Source organism: Chenopodium quinoa, unplaced genomic scaffold (genome assembly GCF_001683475.1).
Source record: "Chenopodium quinoa cultivar QQ74 unplaced genomic scaffold, ASM168347v1, whole genome shotgun sequence".
Classification (NCBI taxonomy): Eukaryota; Viridiplantae; Streptophyta; class Magnoliopsida; order Caryophyllales; family Amaranthaceae; genus Chenopodium; species Chenopodium quinoa.
Window position 1 is genome coordinate 2543944 of NW_018743510.1, and position 27873 is coordinate 2571816.

Below are 27873 nucleotides of genomic sequence, written 5' to 3' on the forward strand. Positions count from 1 at the left end.
AATCGTCATGAAAAATCACTAGTTATCGATTTAAAATATACATTAACAAATATGTTTAAGGAAAAGGAGAACAACTCTATAGACCACGGATAATACAGAGTATTATTTATAATATACTTTGTACAATACTACATGGAGTATTTTTTATACTACATGATTAATCAAACCATATATTTGCATAGATTTGCAAATAATTTCTTGGATTTTCAAACGAGATACAGTAATATGGATTCGAATCAAATATTTAAGACATGACAAAAATATTTCTATCCCCAAAGGCTTTTTTTTATCATTATTTTTTTCTTTAGACAAATTCCCAATGCAATGCTACTTTAGTTCATTTCCATGGCTGAAAACAAAAGTTGAGCGCCTCCACTCGTTACAAAAATAAACCCTATTAACAAAACCAGATCACAATCATCACCCCTTCTCTTCTTCAATTTCTCTCTCTTCAACCTTCAATGCCTTCAACAATGGCGGCTACTTCCACAAACCCTTCATTCTCCCCTTTCCCAACCCTCTCTTCCAAAACCCCTAAACCCCAATCCTCTATTTACGCCCTCCCTTTTCCCTCTAACCCCAAAACGCCATCCTCCTTCCTCCGCCGCCCTCTCCAAATCTCCGCCTCTCAATCCGCTAACCCAAAACCGCCATCCGCTACCCAAACCGCTGTTCCATCACCTCTCACCGATGAAAACCCCCAATCCTTCGTTTCCCGATTTGCCCCTGATGAACCCAGAAAAGGCTGTGATGTCCTTGTTGAAGCGTTGGAGCGTGAAGGTGTTACCAATGTGTTTGCTTATCCTGGTGGTGCATCGATGGAGATCCATCAAGCTCTCACGCGCTCTAGTTCTATCCGGAACGTCCTTCCCCGGCACGAGCAAGGTGGGGTTTTCGCCGCCGAAGGCTATGCTCGAGCTACTGGGCGCGTGGGTGTGTGCATTGCGACCTCTGGACCTGGTGCTACTAATCTTGTATCGGGGCTCGCCGATGCGCTGCTTGATTCTGTTCCTCTGGTTGCGATCACTGGTCAGGTTCCTCGCCGAATGATTGGGACGGATGCTTTTCAGGAGACTCCTATTGTTGAGGTTACTCGTTCTATCACTAAGCATAATTATTTGGTTTTAGATGTTGAGGATATTCCTAGAGTTGTTAAGGAAGCGTTTTATTTAGCTAATTCTGGTAGGCCTGGACCTGTTTTGATTGATATTCCTAAAGATATTCAGCAACAATTGCTTGTGCCTAATTGGGATCAGCCTATTAAGCTAGGTGGGTATGTTTCTAGGCTGCCAAAATCGAAATTTTCGGCGAATGAGGAGGGACTTCTTGAGCAGATTGTGAGGTTGATGAGTGAGGCTAAGAAGCCTGTGTTGTATGTGGGAGGTGGGTGTTTGAATTCTGGTGAGGAATTGAGGAAATTCGTCGAATTGACAGGGATTCCGGTGGCTAGTACTTTGATGGGATTAGGAGCTTACCCTTGTAATGATGAATTGTCCCTTCATATGTTGGGAATGCACGGGACAGTGTACGCAAATTATGCTGTTGATAAGGCGGATTTGCTGCTTGCTTTCGGGGTTAGGTTTGATGATCGTGTCACAGGGAAGCTCGAGGCGTTTGCTAGTCGAGCTAAGATTGTGCACATTGATATTGATTCTGCTGAGATTGGGAAGAATAAGCAGCCTCATGTGTCGATTTGTGCTGATGTTAAACTGGCGTTGAAGGGTATGAATAAGATCCTGGAGTTTCGAAAAGGGAAGTTGAATTTAGATTACTCTAGTTGGAGGGAGGAGTTGGATGAGCAGAAGAAGAAATTTCCATTGAGTTTTAAGACGTTTGGGGAGGCTATTCCTCCACAGTATGCCATTCAGATGCTCGATGAGCTAACCGATGGTAATGCTGTTATAAGTACTGGTGTTGGGCAACATCAAATGTGGGCTGCCCAGCATTACAAGTATCGAAACCCTCGACAATGGTTGACCTCAGGTGGTTTAGGAGCCATGGGGTTTGGGCTACCAGCTGCTATTGGAGCAGCTGTGGCTCGACCAGAGTCTGTGGTTGTCGATATTGATGGGGATGGGAGTTTCATCATGAATGTGCAAGAATTAGCTACCATTAGGGTGGAAAATCTACCAGTTAAGATAATGCTCTTAAACAATCAACATTTAGGTATGGTGGTTCAATGGGAAGACAGATTCTACAAAGCCAATAGAGCACATACATACCTTGGAAACCCTTCCAAAGCTGCTGAAATCTTCCCCGATATGCTCAAATTCGCTGAAGCCTGTGATATTCCTGCTGCCCGTGTTACCAAGGTGAGCGAGTTGAGGGCCGCCATGCAGAAAATGTTGGATACTCCGGGGCCATACCTGCTGGATGTGATTGTACCTCATCAAGAACATGTGCTGCCTATGATCCCTAGTGGTGCCGCCTTCAAGGATACCATTACCGAGGGTGATGGAAGAACATCTTATTGATCGCATTATCGATGATGATGCTTAATCTGTATGTATAATAATATGTTTAGAGAGATTATGACTGTTTTTGCTTTAGGTTAGTTTGTTGTTGGCATGCTGCTTGCTACTACTATGATAAACTTTTTTGTTGTTTTTGAGGTATTACTATGGATGATCATCTTAAATTGCTCAATGATTTCACAAAAGTGGTCTTTGAGCTATGTATGTTATCTTGCGAAATAGACTTCGTTCTTTTTTGTTAGTACAAGATGATGTTGACAATCAGTTGGCTTTGAGAAGTTATGTTTCACGCAAAATGATGTTTTACATCTTTCTCATTAATTGATTGAGAAACTGTTCTATTTCGAAACCGTGAACTAATAGTATGTTATGATTGTTGGAGATTAACGTAAAAGGACAGCATAATACCATTTGGGATAGGTGTGTAATACCAAGTTATCATGGTATATATAAGGGTTGAGAAAACATAACAATCTGCTTAAAATTTAGTAGGGTCTTTATTAACATAAATACATAATGTATTCACTTCTGGTAATTGTTTGACACAATCAATCGAAGCACAGTTAGAGTGTTTTGCCCTGTTTGGCTGTGTATAAGTTTATCACTTGTTTATATCACTGCACTAATGCGGGAATTTGTAATCTATACGAACAACTGCAGCAATATGTAAAAATAGCTCTTTTAAGGATATGGTAAACATTTTATGTTTATAAGTAAAAAAATCCATAGTTTCTTATATTCTCCATCAAACCAAATAGAGCCTTAAACAACCTAAAGTGAGCTTTTAAGTCTGCCAGAAACCTTCATTGTCAAACAATCTAGCAACAACCGTCTGATGTCAAAGTGATACCAAACCACTCAAGTATCTTATTTCCTAAGTTGAATACAAGTTTGTTTTAATGTAGCGGTTAAATCCCACAAATATGGCAACGCCTTCAGCAAATTAGGTGGAAAGCAAGAAGCATAACAGAAAAAGAACCCTTGGAATGGAAGCCAACTTATGTTCATTTGGTCAAAAAAATAACCCAAGCCTCACCATCAACATAACTACCCATCAGTTTTGAAAGCTTCATAAGTTCCACATCATGAAAATATGATGCTATATCGCATTTCGTTAATAGTAGAATACATCACAAGAAAATAATGCCTCCAGAGACTTCACCTGCTTGCCACACTCCCCAGATCTGTCCCCCAGCCTTGCCCAGATCAACAGTAAATTCCTCGGATACCAACAAACGTAGGCAGCTGAAAAGAATGGAAATTAATCTCACGAGTAAGAGATTAATCCATATACTTGTTTTTTTCCTTGCTTCCATGTCTATCTTCAGGCTTCTAAGGTTTGCTATCACCTCTTATTCTCCATCACCACGCTCTGGGTGGGCAGGTTTTGTAAAGACTTGCAATTCATCAGAATCAAGCTGCAAGGAAGTTCCATCCCATACAAGGGCTTCCACTTTTCCTCCAAATAGAAACCAGATCACAAAAAAGGAATATCGATTTCTATCGCATATCATCACTCAGAGGGCACCCTGCAACCTTCTAATCTTTGGATGGGAACCCCAATACCATCGCCTGGCAAAGATTAATTCTGCAGGAACCACTGTTATTCTGGATGACACCCCTGAAAAAATAAGAGTTAGAAGGTTGAACAGCACCAGGATTTACAAGGTCAATTATGACGTGAAGGCCAAAGATGCATACAGATTGCTAAAACATGCAAGAGACGGAACTACTTGTGCACCTAATTCAGGACCTATAGCAACATCAAACTGCAAATTGGCACTAACAAACTTGCCAAATGAGGTCTATACAAGCAAATGGGATGTGATACTTATTGATGGACCAGGTAGTGATGGACCAGAAGCACCCGGAAGGATGACGGCTATCTACACATCAAGTATGATAGCAAGAGCTGGGAATATCACAACAAATGTGGTATTACACGATGTAGATCGGATGATAGAAAAATGGTTTTCCAGGGAGTTCCTGTGCGAAGAAAATTTAGTTTCATCAAAAGGGAGATACTGGAATTTCAAGATTAAAGGTGGTCAGCAATGGCATTCCACCAGCTTTTGTACTTGAGGATCACAAAAAACATAAGTGGCTATTCCATCATCTTATACAGTGCAGATTTGATCATGCTGCAAATGAGTTTACATGCAGGAAAGTGCATCATATGAATTACACTTTGCAGCAAAGAAAACAATCTCTATATGGTGTTATGACATGCAAAATAGTCAACAGAAGTGCAAAAGATTTATCCATCCGTGGCACCCACCACAAGTGACTGAATGAAACCTGTATACAAGATAGGTGCATCTGAGATAGTAAATTATAAAAATTAGAGGCATGTAAGGCTATTAAATGCATGTGCAGTGTAGTATTCCACGTTTCTGTGTTGAAACACTTACAACTTTTTATACGATATATAGCAGCAAAACATTCATGAATGTACACTCCGCTTAACACAAAAAGACGCTTACATCTATCATCTAAAGAATATACTTAGAAGATTCAATAAGAACTTATGTGATAAAAAAAAATCATATCCAGTACAGATTTTTGACAGTTCAAAAAAAATCATTATACCACACATGATTCCAAATTAGTAAATGGAAACCTCTGTTAGCAGCTTCACATCACCATGAGGACAAATGGACTTTACACATTACCATGCAGCTTTAGCTTAATACACAACCCAGTAACACCATGTACCAAAATAATTGCAATCCTCAATTGTACAGTGTTCACAAACTCATTACCAGGAGTTGATCAATATTAGCATAAATCACCAGTCTTCTGAACATCTTCGGAATTGTCATTTGTACCTTGCCGCTGTTGGGAAACAAAAAAAAAAAAAAAAAAAAAAAAAAAAAAAAAAAAAAAAAAAAAAAAAAAAAGAAAGAAAAAGAAAAAAGAAAATGAAAAAATAAATAAATAAAAATAAAAAGAATGAACTCTTTGATTAAAAGCAAAAGCAGCGCCACAAATCTAATATGGCATAATTAGAACAAGATTTAACTGTGGGGTGGCAATACTAATTTCAGAGTTTTACTACAATTCCATTATAGTTTCCATTTATGCAAAATTTTATCCACCAATGTAGGGTAGGGGGTTTTGGTGTTTGGGGGAGAGGGAGAGGGAGGGAGGGGGGGGGGGGGGGCTGAGGATAGAAGCAAAAGCAAAGCAAAAGTGAGGGATTCATTATTACTTTACTGGATATGACATGGGGAAGGGGAGGAGAGGGAACTGAAAAGATTCCTTTCACTCCCTTCACCTTCTCTCTCCTCTCTTTCACCATTATGATTTCTATCTAAACACTCCTAATACGCCTGGGTAAATCAACACAGGAATATCCATTTATTACATATACACACTTTTTCAGAATTTTCTGGTTTTAAATTTCTTCCTCCAATTTTAAACAAGTGCATCACTTGCCTTATTCGGACGTTTTAAATTTCCAACTTCACCCACTAGCACACTAAAATATTCACTTTAATTTACTTGCCAAAAACTTTTTAAGAATACAAGTGATGCACTTATTTAAGAAAAGAGGGAGTATGTTACACAAAAACCAAAATTGCTCATTAAACTATCAAGTATCTGCACTTCTTATTAATACGAAGTAGATAGCTTTGCTATATTTTAGACAAAGGGTCTAATGGATATACTTCCTCCGTCTTTATTACTCGACCTGTATTACTTTTTAGGAAGTTTCTTTATATTTGATTTTGTTTCCTTTTTGGGCAAATTTTAGACTACTTTTCCTTATTTACCCTCATCTTTTCTACCTAATAACACTATACCCATATAGTATTACTCATCCCTCATCCTCTATCACCTCACACCACCATCCTTCATCACTCCTCCACTTTATCCATGACAGCCACCATCTTCACCACCATCACCATAAAGCGTCCTCAACTACTCAATAAATTTTACCAAAATCATGGCTTGGTGGTCGAATTTAGGTGGTTCCACATCTGAAACCACCGTAGTCAAATTTGACTTCCAAGCACTCAAATTTGTAAAAACAAATGCTCACATTTAATTGTGGTTGGTGGAGGACAGTGGGTTTTTTTCTCTCCTCTGCTTATTTCAAATTGGAGGAAAATATTGATAAATGGTGTTGGTCTGAACGGTGGTGAAGGGTGCATTGATTGTGTAGGTGGCCAGTGGTGGTGGTGGTGGCGGCGATGGTGTAGTTGGACTGTGATTGTGGAGTGGCACCACCTACCAAGTACCAACTTGGTGGTAATGTTGCTGGAGGGAACAAGCTGAAGGGTCAGATAATATTGTATTTAGACTTTCTTTTCTCCTCTTCCTTGATATTTATGCCTATTTGCAATAGGTCAACTAATAAAAAATAGAGGATGTATTATTTATAAGCAAATATAATTTTGATGTTGGATAAGCTCCAGTTTTGTTGCAACAAGCACAGATAATAAGTACTCATTAGGTAGCACATATGTCAATGTAAGGTTCTATTGGAACTAGCAAAAGTAACTCATACCCCCATGACTTGATCCAACTACCCGAATTTTCCTAAACAAGATGATTTAATTTTTACCTAAACTGCAATTAATATTATATTTCCTCTTTAATTGAACCATTTTGCTTTTTGGGAAGTTGCCAATTAGTTGCATTTTTTTCCCTTACAGATATGCTTTTACAAACTATTAATTTGTGCTCACACACCAAAAACCTATTATACCCTTAAGGACATATGATAATAACCTTTTTTACCCCACTTCTTCTCTCTCTCAATTGTTTGAAGTCATGGGCATTCTAGGTATCCCCTCCTATTAATCCCTTTCTTAAAACTTGTGCCCAAAGCAAATGGTGCAATTAAAAAAAAACGAAGGAAGTATGAGCTAAAACCCATTTTTTTTAAAAAAAATAAAATAAAATAAAATAAAAATAAAAGCTAAAACCCAAAGAAATAAATATCAATAATTTTTTTAGAAGGTAAATAATAAATCAAATGAACCAAATATCAAAACTAATGCTACATCATTCAAATATGACTTCACATACTTTTTATGTGCATTTAATTCAATATTTCTAAGCAAAAATTTACTGATTCAAAAAATGATAAAAATCAGGGCAAGATCAAACCACATCTTTTTGTCTATATTTTCCAATCAATATCTTTAATTTCATAATAAAAAGGTAACAAATACTTGGACACAAAAAAATAAGATTTTAGAAACATGAATTATATGTTTGTAAGTGACATAAAGCCAAATTAATGAGATAATTCAATACTATTTCAAAAAAAATATTCCTTGCTAGCTCTAACCATTATTCTTTAAACTTGATCAGTAATAATATGAAAACATAGCATCAAGCTATTTTGTTTTTTTATACTTCTTTTCTATTTATTATTTGCAAGTCTTTCCTCCAAAGGAAATGTCAACCAATACATATTTAGTAAGTTAGATATGGCAAAATACCAATATTAACCTTACTTGAACACCCTTTATACTACCACTCTCGCCTTAACACTACCACTCTCTCTCGCCTTAACACTACCACTCTCTTTCGCCTTAATACTACAACTCTACCCCATCCCAATGCTCCCATCTCTGACCCAATAGCCATCACCACTACACCTCCTTTCTCTCTCTCCACCGCACCTCCTCTTCCTCCCCCATCCTTGGCCAAAACCTCTTCCTTCCTTTCTAACTCCATCCCAACCACCACCCCACTCAATTACCCTAATCACTATTGCAAAACACACCATTATTTAACATGATTGAAATGATTTTAAAAAAAAACCTATGAAGTTATAATTTCGAATTCAAACATATGAAAGCATGTAATAAAAGTTGCTTCAATATGTGATATTCTTTTCCCTAACATCTGTTTCTTTCTCTCGTTCATATCCATGAAAAGTTTCATAAAATGAGAAGGGTAAAAAGGATTGATGTGCAACTTTTTAAAACTGTACGTACATAATTTGATATTTAAACTGAATTTTCTTCCGGTTGTCTAGAAAAATGAAAAATATGTATATTATGCAAAAAAAATTTGCACATCGTATTTGAGTAAAAAATAAAAAATAAAAGCTGCACATTTAGTTCAAAAATATGCAAAAGGTTATCTTCCCCTCTCCAATATAACATAATAGATTTAATTAGGAGTTGCATTATTTTCCACGATAAATGAAGGGCCAAAAATGAAATGATGATTCAACTAGGGAGTCATACAATTAGTTTATCGAGACCAAAAAAAAAAATAAAAAAAAATATTTCACAATGAAAATAGGCAGCCAGTATGAAAGATATGATGGTTATGCAAAGAATTTACCATCCGTTTGCTGATATAAGGATGTAATTTGGTCTCAGACTCAACTTTACTTTCAGCTTTGGGTACATTTAGCTTTTCCTTCTTAAATCCTTTCATTGATTCTTTTCGGCTGCCTGATTGCCAAACCCCGCCGAAGTTAGGAAGCCAGTTAGCATCAGAGCTATTAGCAATTATCTCTCCTCTCTTCTCCATCTCCAGTTCTAGTTTCCTTTTTTCTGCCCATGCAGCCCCTACTCTCTTTGGGTTCAATTTGTTGGTCTTTTTACTATTCTTTTCAGTAACATTCACCTTGGGCCCTCTTGATTGCTCATGCTCATTACATGCCTCAAATCCTTCAAGCCAAGGAGGCCGCGCTCCAGAATGAACATTTTCATTCTTAACGTCCATACCTTCACAAGATATTCGACTGAGACTATGGTAACCTGTAAAGAATAAAACCAGATAATAAAATAACGAGACAAGCAGGCACTATCAACATTTGTCACAACCCCTTACAGCAAGTCTAACAGCATTTGTAGATTTAAGGTTGAAAATTTAAGTGCCCAGAAAATGGCAGTTTACCTTCAGTAAAAGGCTCTCTGCTGGCGATGCTTTGTTTCTGACAGACCTGACATGATATATAGACGCCATCACAAAAGCAATGTCATTGGCAAAATTTTGGCGCATCCATTTACAAGTAAAGAAAAAACCATGTGTCAGGCACATCAAATAGGAAACTAACATCAAGATTCGTGAAGAATACAGTAATGAAGAGGCAAAAGAGGAGAATCAAATACAGCTCCAGTGGTCAAGGACAGATCCAGGGGTGGGATACCCGGTCTGTGGCCTTCTCCATGGATAAAAAAAAGATTAAACTAATTTAGTGTCATTGTATGACACATACCAACGCTAGCTCAGTTGATGTTTTGAGCTGCTTGATAATGCAGCGTGGATTGATTGAAATGTAGCGTTCAACTCCTTCATATTTAAATGATGATCAAACAACTTTGCATATTGTTACATCATTTACATATGCTATAAGCCTATAATACTTTGACACTAAAAAGTAAGAATTGTTGTAAAATACTATTTTGAATGTCCATTATTACTTTGTAACTCTCTCAAGTCTCAACCTTTATGACTCCCTTTGTAACCCCCTATGACTTTACTTTTCTTTGTAACTCCAACAAAAATGCACTCTGCATTGTCTGTGAGTTATCAGTGTATAGAAAGGCGTGGCTAACATTGAGGCGCTAGGCGATTTGGGTAGAGCGCCTTTTTGGCTCTAGGCGAGGCGCATTCAAAGAGGTGCACCACAGGCGCACATAGGCAAATTTCTTCAATTGTTTTGTATTGTGCATCTCACTTCAACGAGGCACCCCTAAGCGCAGCAGGTTCTTCATCGCCTCATTGCACCTTGAGCTAAAGCTCGTTATAATTAATTGAATTTGAGATTGCAATACTTTAAATCTGTTAGTGAATATAAATCAATTATCTTCAGCATACCTTCTTAATTCGTGAATCACGTCTTAATAGCTTTACTCCATTCACTTCCCTAAAGCGAATGTGACATCCCATGACGAGAAAAAATCTAAAAACAAAGATCATTCCAATAGTTGTGGTCGAGGTCGAGATCACGGTCATGGCCAATGGCGTGGTCGAGGTCGTAGACGTGGATTTGGGGGATATGGTAGAGATTGTGGAAGTCATTTCACAAATTCACATTCCCACCATTAGTGGAAATGTAGAGATGATAAAGTTGTGAAAGAGAAAAGTGAAACCAATATACGATACCGTTGCGGAGAAAAAGGTTAATGGTGTCGTGTGTGCAAAATACCCTATTGAACTTTATCAAGAATTATTGAAACAAGGAAAGAAAGTTAAGGCAAACTTTGCATTTAAGGATGGTGAAGGTGATTTTGATTTTGGCAATGCAACTCATCTAGAAGTTGCTGATTTCTTCACCTCTCCCGAAGGAAATAATATTTAGATTATTATTATTTTATTTTTTTTTATTGATTTATGTATTTAATCATCGCTATTTTTATGTCTAATATTTTGACTCGTAATCTATTTCATGAAGAATATGGATACTACTCAAGTTCAACTTGTAATAAAAGGTGAAGAAATATGCTATACTAAACTTAAGACTAAGTAATATTTCTCTCATTTGATGATGAAAAAGATTAGTGTGATTACAATATCGGGTAGTACAAATATAATTTAAGGCTTCGAAAGAACCAACATAAAATTGTTTTAGGGAACAAAAATTGAAATAACTGATGCATTATACTCCTCACTGTCTATAATTATCATACTGAGACAATCAATGAAGAAAATAATGAATTCCTTATAATTACGAATAAAACCAAAGGCACAAAACGTGTTTTATAAAACCGCCTACATTATCCATTGGTTTGTACTACACAAAAATCAATGCTATTGAAGCATATAAGTTTATTGATAACTTTGTTGTTTGGAATGACCAATTAGGCCATTCCGGTTCAATAATAATGCGAAAAATAATTGAAATTTCATGTGGACATTTAATGAAGACCCAACATATTTTTCATAATAATTTTCATGTGTTGTTTCCTTAGAAGACAAGTTGTCATCCATCGTCTGCTAAAATATATTTTGAATCAAGTAGTTTTCTGAAACGTATAAAAGCAGATATTTGTGGGTCATACATCCCCATGTAGACCATTTAGGTATTTTATGGTTATAATCGATGCATCGGCTACATGGTCACATGTGTCCTTGTTATCAACTTTGGTGTTTGCGAGATTACTTATTCAATTGACTAAATTACAAGCACATTTACCATATACTCCTATTAAGACTATTTGTCTCGATAACGCTAGTGAATTTACTTTTCAAACTTTTGATTATTAGAATCAATTTTGAACATCCTATACACATGTTCATACACATATCGTTAGGGTAGACTTAATTGCCATATGAAATCCAAGCTCACTACTTAGAGACATGCTATATCACATGCAACTGCACTAATTCGCATCACATCAACAAGTTCTCATAAGTTTCCACCCCCCCCCCCTCCCCCGCCTCATCAAAATAGGTTCATGGTCAAGAACCAAATCTCTCTCATTTAAATAATTGCCAGACCATTACTTATGAAAACTGAAATCCAAGCTCCAAATCACTGTTTGGGACATGCTACATGGCATGCAAAGTTAACATAAGTTCCCCACCACAATTGGTTCATGGTCAAGAACCAAATATCTCTCATCTAAGAATTTTTTGATGTAGCGGTTTATGTCCCAATAGCTCCACCACAATGCTCAAAGATGGTGGGTCCTTATAGGAGGTCGGGAATATATGTTGGATTTGAATCCCCATCAATATTTAAATATCTTAGCCTACCACAAGGGATTTATTTACGGCTCTTTTAACTGATTGTCATTTTAAGTCACCTTTCCCAACTAAACAAGTTGGAAGTTCAAAAAATAATTCATTTACAAAGTTTAGCAAATTAATTGTTTGCTGACAAAAAAAAAAAGTAACCAAGTCACATATTCGAGCGGTAAATGCTCCATTTAAGATTAATGTCCCGGAAGGACAAGATAAAATTGTTAATGAGTCTAAACCACGTTAGACGTGTGGAAGACCATTAGGTTCCAAAGATAAGAATCCTAAGGAAAGGAGTGTCAAATTGGGGAAACAATTTCCGCCTCCATAAGAGACTTAAGACATGATACTAAAAGATATACAGGTACTTGTACCTCAGTTATATCATATCTAAAATTAGGAATTACATGGAACCGAAATCATATCGACTTTAATGATGTTTTTCCATACAATGCGGCATTAGATGTTATGGATAATAATGAGGATCATGAACCAAAATCCATTAAAGAATGTAAACAAAGAAATAATTGGCCAAAATAGAAGTAAGCAATTGAAACAGAATTGAAATCTCTTGGAAAAATAGAAGTATTTTGACCTGATGTCCGTACATGTGGAGGTATAAAGCCAACGGAATATAAATGGGTCTTTGTGCAAAAGAGATATGAAAAAGGTGAAGGTGTAAGACATAAGGCACAATTAGTTGCGCAAGGATTCTCACAAAAGCCCGAAAATGATTATGAGAAATACTCTCTTCCCATGATGGATCAGTGGATGCAACTACTTTTAGATTTCTCTTAATCGGGCAAAAAGATAAGGATTTGGCTTATGCTTGTATAGCCCAATAGATAATGACATTTATATGATGCTCCCAAGCACCAAAATCTAGTTCTCGACTTCTCAAGAACAATTTTGTATTAAATTAAATAAATCTCTTGAAGCAATCTGGGCATGTGGTAAAACTATCTAAGTGAGTATTTGTTAAAAGAAGGTTATAAGAACGATCCTATCAACCCATGTATTTATACTTCCTTTGTGTTTATTTTTATTATTGCACCATATAGGTTGGGCACAATAATTTTGGTAATGGGAAAAAGGAAGAGAGAGAGAGAGAGACAGAAAGATAAAAATACAAAATTGTCCATGCAATGTAAACATAAACTAAAGAATAAGTGTGAAAAAATAAGGGTATGTTGGGTATTTGCAGTGTGAACAGAGATTTTTTTGTCCTAAAATGAAAATGGTGCAATATTTGTGAAACTCCCTTAAAAGGCAAGTAATGCAATATTAAACGAACGGAAGGAGTATAAAGAATTGGACCAAGATTTGTTATAATTGCATTGTATGTTGATGATTTAAATATCATTGGAACTCCCGAAGAGATTTCGACGACAATTAATTGCTTAAAGAAAGAGTTTGAAATGAAAGACCTTGGAAAAACAATTTTGCTTTGGGTTACAAATAGAGCACCTAAAGGATATTCTATGGATAAAGCACATCCATTAAACATCCCCTTGGTTGTAAGATCACTTGATATAGAGAAGGATAATTTCCGACCACAAGAAAATGATGAGGAAAATCATAATCCTGAAGTGCCATACTTAAGTGCCATTGGAGCACTAATATACCCTGCAAGTCATAAATAACCCTACATATCATTTTCGGTTAATTTATTAGCAAAGTTTAGTTCATATTTAACTCGAAGGCATTTGAATGGGATTAGACATAAGAAGCACCAACAACTATATGAGGATATTGCAGCATGTATTCCTTAACTCGAGGAAGGATACATCAAAGGTGATAGAACAAAACAAGTCTCACCCAAATCCTTCTTCACTCGTGATCTTTAGAAGAATGGAGATATCAATGTTATGCACATTCGTACAAGTGAAAATTCTAAGGCACTTACAACTTCAATATTTAAGAAGAAAGTAGATCATAATGGATTGCATCATCTTAAAGATCTTCAGTGATATAACCATGAGGAGTAACGGAGTAAATGCGCGCTGCACTCTTTTTCTCTTAACCATGGCTTTTTTTCTAAGTTAAAATTTTAATGAGGCAGCATATATGCTCATTAACATCATATTATTTTAGATAATAGAACTACAAGGCAGAGTTGAAAAATATTATTTTAAATCTCCATTATTACTTTGTAACTCTCTCATCTTTTATGATTCCCTCTATAACTCCCTTATAACCCCTCTATGACTTTACTTCCCTTTGTAACTCCTGTATAAATGGACTCTTCACTATCCTTATGAGTTACTATATTCTCATGTATAAATTTATGGCATGGCCTAGTGAAAATGAAATAAGCAACTAATATTACCATCCACTCTTGCATTCTTCTTTCCCTTTAATTTATAATGTGAACCATTAGAAACTCTTATTTTTATACAAAATAACTAGATAAGGTTCTAAATGGTAATTATTAGAATTCAAGCAATAATCCAAATAACATTTTCCAAAAATTTTGTATCACTATGATAAACGTTATGTTTTCCTAAAGCAACAATCCATGTCGCAATGTCCACGATAGCCCTCTTTTTAGTGTCGCTTCCACAACACTAAGACCGCGAGTATATTCAATGCTTCTACCTTCCAACACCAAACAGATCATACCATTTAGGACAGTAGTCACAAAAAATGGAAGAAATTAATTTGGCACATTTAATTTTTTCTTTTTTTAGGGATCTTTTATTACCACCATCAATTTCCTTTTTAGGAGTATTTCCACCTTATATCTTCTCATGTATACAAGCAAGGAAGCCACTGGTTTTGTCCCTTGTCTTGTCATAGCAGTGATATATTTTGTTATATTATTTCTTTTTCAGCCAAAGGGAGTGTAACATAGTAAAAATATTTTAAATTTTTAAGGGAAAATTTGGTAATTCAAACCCCATGTTTAAGCTGAGGTGTGTGCCAAAAGAAACCCGCAGGCCTCTGCCTCTGACTCTAGTGAGCTTAATGTAGTTTGGGGTAAAGTCTTGGCAGCAAAATTACCCCCTAAGATGAGACAATTTGCTTGGAAGGCTCTTTGCAATGGGGTTCCTGTCAGACACAATTTAAAAAGAAGGGGTTGTGACATTGATGAGTTTTGCCCTGCTTGTGGAGAGAGGGTGGAAACGCTGCTTCATGCTCTGATATACTGTCCTGTTGCTGCTGAAGTCTGGTATTTCTCGCCTCTCAGATTGAAGGTTAGTGATTTTTCTGGGCAGCCTTTTCTGTTTTGGTGCTTTGCTCTGGGAAAAATATACAAGGAAAAGCAATGGTGGGATATGTTTTGGAGTATCTTGTGGGGAATTTGGTTGAAGAGAAATGCTTGGTGTTTTGAGAAACGAATTGTTCACGTTGAGACTGTTATTAACAGAGCTATCATTATTGGTGAATACGAGAAAGCGAATGATCCTCGCCCTTTGAGTTCGAATGAAGTACAGCATGTTAATCAGGTGTGGCTTCCACCTGAGACAGGTTTGTAAAAGTTAAATATTGATGCTGCTTGTTTCAAGGCTAGTGGTGCGGGTTTTGGGGGTGTCGTGAGGGACTGTGAAGGTGATGTTATGGTTTCTATCTGTCACAAGGTAGGGGGGAAGTTATGCGGCTGATATTGCAGAAGCTTTGGCTGCTAGAGCTTGCCTCAAAATTACTCTTGAAGCTGGCATTGATAAGATTATTCTGGAGTCTGATTGCTTGAAGCTGGTTCAGCATCTCAAGAACAACCAATGCGAGAATTCCTCCTTTGGCTTAATTGTAAATGACATTTGCTGTCTCGCCATGTTTTGCTCTTCAATTTCTTTCTCTCATGTAGGTAGAAAAGGGAATTGGGTTGCCCATTGTCTAGCCCATGGTAGTAAAGAGTTTGAGGGGTTGAGGGTCTGGATCGAAGAGACCCCTGCCTTTTGCTTGTAATGCTGTTTTGCTCGACTCTTTAAGCAACTTATATTATGGCTACTGCTTTTGTTATAAAAAAAAAAAAAAAAAAAAAAAAAAAAAAAAAAAAAGTTAATTTCTCCTAGTAATCCCTATTTTCATTTATTTTCCTATACAATCCCAAGTGCAGGATGTATCTTTCGCAATTGGTCGGTTGGTCCACGTAACTTGTAAACTTACAACTTATTGAAACGGTTAAAAAACCTTCTTCTTCCTCATTGCCCCCACCAAACACCAAAACCTAGCCCTACTATCCTTCCCAGAATCCTTCACCATGAACCCAACCTTCCCTGTTTCCACCAACCACTCTCTAATCTTTCCTTAACTGCCGACCACCACTGTCACCATTACATGGGCTTTCCAGCCACAATGAAATTCCCCCCTCCCGTTTTGAACTAGAACCCCGGCCAAACACTATAATCACCTCCCCTTTTCCTCACCTTTACCATAAAATACTATCCACAACCAATTCATGCACCCTCAATTTCTTTTTCTCTAGCTTTAGCAATTGTTGCCCTCTTCTTCCTCTCTATGTCGCATTTCAAGCCCTCCTTCCATGTTATGCAATTATTGTGTGTAAACTGTAAGCAATATAAGAATTGGGTGAACAGGATACGTCCATCTAGGCACGTAATTTAATGTCAATTTTTTAATAGTTAAGGAAAAAAGAAATGAATTAAGAAAGAGGGATAAGGGAAAATGAACTAAAAATGGCATTTTGTACTAGTAACATTTGGTGCATAGGCAATGGAATCCATATCTTTTTCCGGACTACTTTACTTCTCAATTACACATAAATAGGATTTATAAAAACAAACGCTTCTTCCTTCCTTCCCCCACCATCAAGCCTACACCAAAAAATTCATTTCTTAACATCCCCACCCAAAAATCTTCCTCGTATAACAAATCAATACTACCATATTTTCCCTCTATGTCTAACTATTTGCCTTGAGTTTAGATGTTATATCGATGAGTAATGTATAAGTATAAAATAGCATCATTGTGTCGCTAATTGACAAATAAATCAAGCCATTAATGGTCAAATTTGAGCACCAATAAGCTAAATAGTGGGTTTCAGTTGCCAAATTGACCACGAATTATTGTATCTAACCATATGCACATTTGCATATCAATTCCCAAGTTACAACTATTGTGTCAATTGGTTTTAATTCAACTTTTGAAACTTTGTTTGGATAAGCTATTCGATAGTGGTGGTGGCCAATCAATGATTGCGATGGCAAAGGAAATGACTGGATTGCAAATTAGACGACTCTGAAGGCGAAGGAAGTATCCAAAGATAGCAATGATAGGATATTGAGATTAGGGGTGTTAAAAAAAAATCTAACCCGCTTGACTTGACCCAGCGACCCAATGACCCGCAAACTACCCGACGGGTAATTAGAGAATTTTTTTGAATTTTTAAGTCGGGTACCCACTAAAACAGTCGGGTCGGGTTGAGTGAGTCGGGTACCCCTTGACCCGCTACCCCCCTTTTTTCTAAAAAAAAAAATTCTAAGTTAAAGTAAGATGCTTTTTTATTTCCTTTCTAAACTCTAGCAGCCTCCATATTCCCTCTCTCTCCTCTGCATACTCCATATCCCATTTTACTCCTCCTTTAACGGATCTGCCGCCCTAAATACCTTATCCCCTCTCATTTCTCTCTTTCCACAGCCCCTATTCCCTCTACAACCTCCATTCAACATCCCCCAATTCCTTCTAATTCCTTCTAATCCCCCATCTCCTTCTCAGCATGCGTTAACTTCTTCACCTCATGCTTCTACTTATGGTTGTCCTCCTTCCGAAAGATTATGTATTATTGAATTAGAATAATGCATCAGGGAGTTCAGATTTTGTAAGTGTTGATTGTAGATCCTTCAACTCTTCAAGAGGGGGAGATTGCTAGTCATTTAGGAGAGAAACCCACTAAAAGATCCTCACTGCTACAGTGCTACACGTATATATATATATATATATCTAGTGTTGGTTTTTTATTTAAAATTGGTTATAATCAGGTACACGTAAACCAGGTACCCGAGTTTCGCGGGTCGGGTCATGGGCAAAGGCGGGTACCCGAAAAGCCGGGTACTCGGTAATGAAAAGCCTTAATTGAGATGGTCATGTAGATGGAAGAAGAAAATAACAAGGTGGTGAAGTGTGCGTAAATTAGTAGAAAATATATAGAGGGTACAAAACAAATATACAAGTCACCAAGTAGGGAGGGGAATTGATATAGAGTTGTCTCTTGGAACTCAAGTAACACAACGGTGGAAGGGGAATGAAAAAAGAGGGAACTAATAAAACACCGAGGAAAAAGGGAATTAATTGCCTTTTCTTTCTTGAAATCCCCAACAAACATCCCCTAAAAATTGGGATTCAACTTGCGGGGCTACGGCGAGCTAAACACATTTGTTTATGCTCTTGTTGGTTGTCTTCTCCAACAAATTTAAAATTTCTCTTCAATAACTATTCTAATCTTTTTCTTTTTCACTTTGGTCTCTTAATTGTTCACTTGCCAATTTCCCTTTCTTTATCCCTTTCTCTTTCCTTTCACCCATATCCTCTCTCACTAGGCAACATGGATTTTTCTTCTTTCTTTGTTGCTCTCACCTTCGTAATCTATTTCCATAATTCCTAGGATTTGATAAATGGCATATTAAATTTTGATCCAAGGTAATCTACCTAGGTTTTGTCATACATTTTATTTCATTAATTTTTAATCGAAACATTTTAAAATATATACTATTCAAACACACCTCTTTGATTGTCTTTTGTGATTTATATGTTGGAAAAGATATAGTCATGAGGAATCTTGTTAGATTCGTCTCGAAATATATTTTTTAAATATGAATATTTTTTAATTATTACTAAATTATAATTTAAGATATTAATGTTATAAAAAAAAGAATGGAGGAAGTATTATTTACAAGGAAACTTATGCCAACTTGAGCATGTTCGTTCAAGCTCCTTATCTTGCTCTATTTTCCATTTTAAAACCAAAGAGAGACAAGCCCGTATAAAATACTAGAAATGTTTATCTTTTTCAAAAACGTAAAAGAAGAAAATATTTAATAAATGTCATATCCCTATATATGTTTCCTAATTTGGGATGTATCTTAAAATTATATAATTATTGTATTGGACATGCAAATTAGTACCCATATCCAATACTTGTTCCTTTGTCTAGGTTATTGTGCAACCCTAATGATTCTAGCAGCCTAGCAACATAAAAAAGAATGGAAAGAGATATTCACACAAATAAATTAGGCAGCCTGATTTATAAATAGTGTAAATATTACGCCCTACTTCCTAGATTAATAACAACAATTTACGGATAAAGTTGTCCTATGTTACTTGTGATAGTTCTATAAAAAGGATTGATCCACAAATTTTACTTAGAACCAGTTTATTTACTAATCTCTTAACAAAACTCACACAAAAGATTTTTTCACTAACACCCTTCAAAAATAATAGCCCACTTTCAATAACAATAACAATAACAAATACCCTACTACTAGCTAAAAACAATAAAAAAAATTAAATTAAAAAATAAAAATTAAATTAAAAAGGAAAAAAAAAAAAGTTAATTGCTTTGAATATAATCATGCACTCGTCAAATCGGGTGCGATTAATCAAGGACAAAGGGAGTAATATCAAAGTGACAACATGACATTCAATTTCTGCATTTCTTGTCAAACTTTTTCATCCTTATCCCTTAATTCATGTTTTGAATTCATTTCTCTTCCTCTTTTGAGGGAAAGGTGAACAAGTACATTTTAAGCACATTTTGACATACCAAATCACCAAACCAGCAAATTAGGGAAAATTTAAGCCAGTATATTCACAGAGAAACTAAACAATTAATGATCAATATGATAAGACATTAAGCCATTAACAACAAACAAACTTACCCGTGTTTTTACAAGAGCATCAGCAAAGAAATCTTTCATGCTAGACACAAGGGGTTGTTGCCTACTTTGACCTGACATGACATACAGCACAAACCGAAAAAAAAAAGATCTCCATGAATGACATAATACTTATTAAAGAAAAAAGAAAGGAGAGAGGATAAGAAGAACTATGTATAATTTTTGAAAGTAAACATACTCATACATGTTAAACTCTGAGTTTCCATGTGATGCTCTGGGGTCCAAGTCGTATGTGAGGCAAGATCATGCGCAGAAGAACTAACTTCACCAGCTTGTGAGATATCTGAATGATATACCTGGTAATTCTCATTTGTGGCATATTGTAAAGGCATAACATCTTTTGAGAGACGTGATTCAAGAAAGGGAATATTATTTATGTTAGAAGTATTTATGATTTCATAATTTGTTTGGATATCATTTGACTGCCCATGTGAAGATCTTGATGGTGGAGCATCCTTCTTCAGTACTGCACACCTCTTCTTCCACTGCAAAACAATGAAATTATGGCATAAAAAAGTGCCAGTAGATGAAGGCTAGAAACTAGAAGTCAAGTGCATATAACATAAATTATACTCTAAGCACAAAACAAATCATGGAATTCATAAAAAAAATAAATAAATAAAGACATCTCTAGCTGGTGTTTAGTGGAGTAGAGGCCCTTAGAAATAGGAGCAAGCCGAGCAACATCAGTTTGTCTATTTTCTTACTTTCTCTATAGAGGTAAGAAAGGAAGCTCCAACTTATGGTAATTTACTAATATATGATAGGATCAGTCCTATATTTTAAGTGTGACAAGCCAACACCCCCTCCTTTCCTTTCTAGAATCAGAGACATTGCCACATTGTCGTATGCCACACCCAACCATGACTCTTTACATCTCACGGAAGGGGGGGAGGGGGGACTACCTATATATCTCTCTAGGGTTTGATTCATTTGGTCTCTTGATTTTGTTGATATAGCATATAACCATCATATCTCCAACCCATTCAGAATTTATATACTTAACGAAAGTTTTTATTTCACGATATAATACAGAATGCCTTGTAACAACATACATTATTATGAAGTGATTGCCACCATGGCTAGTTTTTAGCAACATAGAAAGATGATGAAGTTTGCAAGGAAAAAAAACGGAGCAAAAGCTATATAACCAAGCTACCAAGTCAACAATGGACTCTTCTATTTTATGAAGCCTTTTGATGTAAAACCACTCATGGAAACACTAGCCAATAACCCAAACATTTTTTTCTTGGTCAACAAATGAGATTTTCATCAAAATCTTCTTCGGGATTTCAAATACTTAGTTGCAATACATAACTGCATACTCTCAATAGATAGACCCTCCATCTCAAATTGATGTGAATTATTACTCTAGCATTATCCTATTCTGAAATGTCCCAGGACATATTTTACTTCTTAAATAAAAATAGATGTATCCTTAAATATAACTCTTAACAATAGGTTATTTCCCTTTGTTTCCGGTTGATTTTGCAAACTAAACAAGCTGAACACATGTTAAAGTTCAAAGTAAATAGGCATACAAAAGAACACCAAATCATTCAATCAAAAAATAAATATCAAAAAATGGAGTAACAGGCACCAAATAAATACAAGTATACATATAATTGTTAGTGAAATAATGAATTGCCAGTGAAATAATGAAGTTACGTTAGTTAACTACCTCAGCTAACTCATCTTCCGTAATTCTGAAAGAATCCACTTTGTTCATGCCACCACCATACTTCCATAGAAAATGCTTCAAATTCTTCAGATGATCCTCACTCGCCAAATGCTCAATTAAATTACCACTAATTACATAAAAATAAAAAATAAAAAAAAAACAACCAAATTTTGTGAAATAACAAAAATACAAAATATAACACTTACTCCGATCATACTTCCAACCAAAAAAAATCACAATAATTCAAAAAAAAAAAAAACACACAAAATTTCAAATTTACCAAACAAATGCAGAATCAGATTCAACAATGTCGGAATCACAAAAGATGCACCAAAGATGATCAGGAGAATCCGAAGAAGAGAGTACGAAGCTAGGGTTTCTGAGTGAAGATTTGACGATTGAGAGCTTCTGGTGGAAGCGAGTGAAGAGTGAGGAGAGAGAATTGGTGTGGCGTGGGAAGAAATTATGGCGACGACCTTGATTGTGGTTGATTCTGCATAATTTGCAGAACTCGTATTCTGATGGTTTATCGTCGACTTTCTTCTTCATCTTCTTCTCGTCTCTGTCTCTTTTCATCTTTTTGATTAAATGCTTTTTGAGTTATGTTTTCCTTTGATTTGCCGGGTTCAACTGGGCAACCCTTCACCTATCAACTAATCTCTGATCAAATAACTTCTGTCACATATCACAACCCATCACCGAGTCAACCCTGATCTAAAAGCCTTTTTACTTTATGAGACGAATTTAACTAATAATTATCCCACATGACTATATTTTGCTTAACGTATAAATTATATTACATGGTCAAACAAGAGTGATGAATAATGCAAAAGTCCAATTGTTGCAATATTATTGGAACGAAAGAAGTATATTTGTTCTTTTATTAAAGGTGGGGAAAAACAACGATTTTGTTTCTTGTATAAAAATAAGCCGTGAGTAGAAAAATTCATGAGCCAAATTTTATACTCCATATTTACACAGGGCCTTCAAAAAGGTTGGGACGGTCCTGATAAAGAGATAGTCTCACATTGACAAAATACCAAATCTTTGCATTGTTTATTTTTGAATAGTTTAATACAGTGGTAAGTGGGTTGTGGACCTATTATCATTTTGGTACCCCATTTTCTCTTTGACGATTCATTGTTATTGGAATATTGTATTTGTTACAATATTCAAGGTTTATCCGCTTGAGTTAATTTGTTTAGAATGCCATTAATTCGAAAGTTACGCTCATCAATTGCCGGTTGTTATGGCCTCTTAATCATCCCGTTAAAAGGGAAGTTATTCCTCTTAATTGTTAGTCGTTTTCCCCTTGATGTTGCTACAGTTTCCTTCCATCTATTCCTATATAAATTTTGCATTCCCATCTTTAAATAGATACAACAAATTAAGCAATCTCTTTTCCTTTCTCTTAAAAATATTCCTTCGAATTTTTGAGCAAGTATTCTGGGTTCCAGTTGGGTCTATGAGTGCACCTGTTTGATGTCTATTGCACCGGGGTAGCGCGAAATCGTCATTTAGGTTAGTGGTTCATCACGACACGGCAATTGTCAATTTGGTCTACACAACCTTAAGATAAGTATTTATTTGCTTATTTACCAATAATTTAAAAGACAATTGATTGATTCCAACTTTCCAAGTATTTGATTCTTGATATGTTGAATTTAGAATGCTTTTTTTATTTGGAGCAATTCACGTTGTGTATAAGAATAATATGATAGGTCGTGTTGTATGTATGCTTGAATGAATAACGGTTTTTCTCTCATTATATATGTTGAAACAAAGTATGTTTTAGTGTGAATTTTGTGAAAATAACAAAGTCCCACATTGGTGGTAAATGGGAGTTTTTCCTTCTTTATAATGTAGCATGTGGTATACTTGGGTGTGGCCCAAGGACTACCCACATTTTGTGGAGAGGGAAGACTTACCTACCGAGCCGAACCGAACCGAGCCAGGTCGGGTCGGGTCGGGTTTATTATACAAACTTAATTTTTTATACAGTTTTTGAACAAGGCTTCATTACGTAATTAGTGCCTTGATTTTTGCTAACCGTTTTGACTGATTCTTTATTGTTTTAAATCCCGTTATTCATGGTGGATTACAGTTTTGTTCCAGATTTTATGCTAATTAAAATTTGACTGTTTTGAAGCCGTTTTGCTCTTGAATTCTGCCGTTTACTTAGTTAATTTTGCTTGACCGTTTTCTAATTTAATGATGTGTTATTTTTGCTTGAAACGTTCAAATCAGCTGGCCTATATATACGACATTCTTCAGTGTTTCAAAACACACAAAAAAAAAAACTCATTTTTCCTAATCTTCTCTTCTTCCCCCTTAAATACAGAATTTCAGCAATTTTCAGTTTTTGGTGTTTTGTTAGCCCGGTGGTTCAGTGCAAATTCATCGGTACTTTATAGTTTTGAGAGACTGTTTTATCTTGGGGGACATCCGATTACCTACGAGCTGCTTGCACACATTTTTTGCAGTACCGTGAATGTTCTAAAGAGAGCGACATAGTCCGCGACTCAGTCTTATCCCCGGTAACATTGTTCTTATTATTTTTGTTCCTGCGAGTTTCATTTATAACAATATATACCTTGCTCACGGTGGTGTCGTTTTATTAATTGATGGCCTGTGTAAAAGTTATGGTGGAGAATTGCCTTCAAGCTTTTTGTTAGTTACTTAACAATGTCTTGTAAGAAAAGAAAAAAAAAAAAATGTTTTATTTTCTTTTATACTTACATTGCTATTGTTTTGTGGACATTGGGGTTACCATTTTGATATTCTTTAGTCACTTAATAAGGATATTGTAACCTCTAATGTGGATTGTTTTTGTTTTTGGTGATCATGTACTCATGCTTTTCACAGACTTTGATTTTTCCTTTTTCTTTGCACGTGGTGAATGTCTAGTATGTGTATGCTGATGAAGATGATATCTGCTTAACCATCATCTAAATTATAGCCCTGATTGTTGTGACTTTTTTATTTTTTGAGAAAAAGCAAGAAGTGCCTCATATTGATAAATTGGTTGTTGTGACTTAATAAATGTTGTAGGGTTTTTTTTTTTTTTTTTTCTGGAGAGTTAACTTGAATAGTTGAATCATGGGGAGCACAATAATAACATATTATTGATAACTGGTTTTCTTGAATGGTTGAGTAACTGCTTTCTGTTATGTATAAGATTATATTTCGTATTTGGCAATGATTTGAAAAGACACATTTGATTTTATTATTACTAACACACATTGTTTATTTTTCTTCTACATATCAGATTTACCTAAAGTTTGTAATGCTTTCTGTTATGTTGTGTTGGTAATGACATTATTAATTCAAGTTTCGAGTTTTGGCATGCACCTTATGATTTGCTAATGATATAACTCTTGTTAATATTATTTTCAATGGATATGAAATTACTATTGAACATAACATTATTTAGTGTAACAGAACAGTCCTCGTTTTTTCTAGGAGTAGTTTCAAAAATGACCCCCGGTCAAAGGTCATTCAATGGGTGGTTTTGGCTAAAACTTTGGGAACATGTTCAAGACACATGAGACTTCATTTTGAGCAGTTGGATTGTAGATATCTGCTCAAATAAGTGAGTTATGATGTCATCTTTAAACTTAAGTTTATGATGAAAATGGTGGGGCTTATCAATAGAAGACTCATTTACATTGCTTGATTTATTTCAAGGGAAGTTTATTCTAAACAAGCCTTATGTTATTATGATTATCATTTGTTTTAATTCCTAGTAATCCTTTTAAAAAATATATGTTTTTACTCTTTGAGAAAGAAACATTGGATGTTGAATTTGTCGATTAAATATTTGTTGAAATGATTGTTAGAAAGTAAGATTTATTAAATCCATATTTTATAAGAATGACTTTGCATATTTGGTTACCCCTATTTTTTTTTTAATTTTTTTAGGCACTAAAGGCACCAGTTTAAAGGCCAAACCGGTGCCCTTAACTAATGTAAAGGGCACCGATTTGGCTTTTTAACTGGCGCCCTTAGAGGACATTCAACATTTAACCAGTTTTTCCATTAAGGGACAACTAGTTATCCCCGACAACAGTAAGGACTTAGAGGCTTTTAGTCATGTATTTGATATACCTACACAAAAGCACAAACTAAGTCTAATCAAACTAAAGACTATTTGCACTGATGAAGGTAGGACTCATGATCAGAGGATCAAGGCCATCCTCCTCATGATCATGAATTGCATAATCATTCTAGTTGGATCTGAACAACGTTGTTGGACATCTTACGTCCAATTTATCGAAAAATTGGACGTGGTCGACTCCTATGCCTTGGAGCGGCAATGTTGTCATACCTATATCAAGGTATGAAAGAGAGTAAGAAAGGGAAGTTAATTGATGGCTTCGTACGGCTGATAATGGTAAGCTATTTTTTTTTCTCATCTCTGTTTTTCTTTTCCTTATCTCTCTTTTGATAAGATTTTAACTAACTTTTTTTTCATAGGGTTTTTTCTATTATCACTTCAACATGCATAAGATCTTTGAAATTGAAGTTGAGCAAGTGCAGATGCCTCAAATGCCAATATTGGCATCTTCATTGTTTGTAACATGTGAGTAGCCTTCTTGCAGTGGTGATTTACACTAATTCGAGAAAAAAGCTTTCACTAAAGACGCCAACATTGGCGTTTGAGGCATGCATCTACACTTGATCAACTTCAATTTCAAAGATTTTACGCAAGTTGAAATGATAATAGAAAAGCCCTATGAAAAAAAAAGTTAGTTAATCTTATCTAAAGAGAGATAAGGAAAAGAAAAACAGAGATGAGAAAAAAATTGTTGCTCCCATATAAGCCATACGAAGCCATCAATTAAATTCCCTTTGTTACTCTCTTTCATACCTTGATATATATAGGTATGACAACATTGTTGCTCCCAGGCATAGGAGTCGACCACATCCAATTTTCAATAAATTGGACGTAAGATGTCCAACAATGTTGTTCAAGTCCATCTGGAATGATTACGCAGTTCACGATCATGAGGAGGATGGTCTTGATCCTCTGACCATGTACCCTACCTTCATTAGTGCAAATAGTCTTTAATTCGACTAGACTTAGTTTATGATTTTGTGTAGGTATATAAAATTCCTGACAAAAAGCCTCTAAGTCCTTACTGTTTTCGAGGATAACTAGTTGCCCCTTAATGGAAAAACCGGTCAAATACCAAACATCCTTGGCACCGGTTCAAAGTCCAAACTGGTGCCCTTAATTGATGTAAAGGGCACTTGGCCTTTGAACTAGTGCCCTTAGTGCCTAAAATAATATAAAATTAAAAAAAAAATAGGGGTAACCAAATATGCAAAGTCATACTTATAAAATATGGATTTAATAAGTCTTTCTTTCTAACAATCATTTCAACAAATATTTAATCGACAAATTCAACGTCCAACATTTCATTGTCAAAGAGCAAAACCATACATTTGTTAAAAGGATTACTAAGAATTAAACCAAATGATAATCATAATAACATAAGGCTTGGTTTAGAATGAACCTCCCTTGAAATAAATCAATCGGCGTAAACGAGTCTTCTATTGAACCTTCCTTGAAATAAATCAAGCGACGTAAATCAAACAACTACCAATCTCCCCCCACTGTCTCAACACCTTATCATAATGTTTTTTTTTAAAGTTTATGGGATGCAGGCCCTAATTATCCTTGAAAACAATCAGTGTCAGATTGTTAGATAAGGATGACAATGGGTCGGATCTAGACCGAATTCGAGTGGATCCAGATCCAGATCCATTTTTGTACCCTGGATCCAAATCCGATCCGGATCTGTCAAATATGAAAAAGGGGATCCATATCCATCCGTTGGATCCTATGAATCCGGGACCAAAACAGATCTTGCACATTTCACCTATTTTAAATAACAAACTAAGTGTTTTAAGATAATATGACAAAGTTAAAGTAGCAACAAACCGCAAATTGTAGTAAATAATTACACTAAAATTAAGATACTACATGTAAAAATGACAAAAAAAACAAAAAAAACGAAAACAAAATAACTTGCGGACTGGTGAACAGTAAGTCAGTGAGCACTAAGGGAGATCCACTCTTTGGAATTATATACTACAGTATTGGAATTAGTGTGAACATTGAACAATAATGAAACTAAAAGTCTCATTTAACATGTTGTGGGCTAGGCCTATAGTTTTAAAATAAAAATTTAAA

General features: G+C 35.6%; 3 protein-coding genes across 4 annotated transcripts; 2 read left to right on the forward strand and 1 right to left on the reverse strand.

Annotated features, from left to right (window-relative positions):
* Positions 1-278: 278 nt before the first annotated feature.
* LOC110739718 (acetolactate synthase 1, chloroplastic-like) lies at positions 279-2738 on the forward strand. Its single transcript, XM_021920187.1, has one exon. It carries the CDS (start codon positions 462-464, stop codon positions 2472-2474), a length of 2013 nt encoding a protein of 670 aa, XP_021775879.1. The 5' UTR covers positions 279-461; the 3' UTR covers positions 2475-2738.
* Positions 2739-3141: 403 nt separating this feature from the next.
* Positions 3142-22418, reverse strand: LOC110739719 (TITAN-like protein). 2 transcript variants are annotated; one of them, XM_021920189.1, is made up of 8 exons: positions 21955-22418; positions 21675-21801; positions 20172-20478; positions 19976-20046; positions 9348-9393; positions 8787-9208; positions 5237-5309; positions 3142-4082 (listed from the first exon to the last, which is right to left on the reverse strand). In XM_021920189.1, the coding sequence occupies exons 1-7, from the start codon at positions 22248-22250 to the stop codon at positions 5253-5255; spliced, it is 1326 nt and encodes a 441-aa protein (XP_021775881.1). In that variant the 5' UTR covers positions 22251-22418; the 3' UTR covers positions 3142-4082; positions 5237-5252. The 2 variants fall into 2 exon arrangements, with proteins under 2 accessions (XP_021775881.1, XP_021775880.1); XM_021920188.1 differs by having other exon boundaries at positions 3142-4095; positions 21955-22417.
* On the forward strand, positions 3618-4556 carry LOC110739804 (glucuronoxylan 4-O-methyltransferase 1-like). Its single transcript, XM_021920285.1, has one exon. The coding sequence runs from the start codon at positions 3618-3620 to the stop codon at positions 4554-4556; it is 939 nt and encodes a 312-aa protein (XP_021775977.1).
* Positions 22419-27873: the final 5455 nt, after the last annotated feature.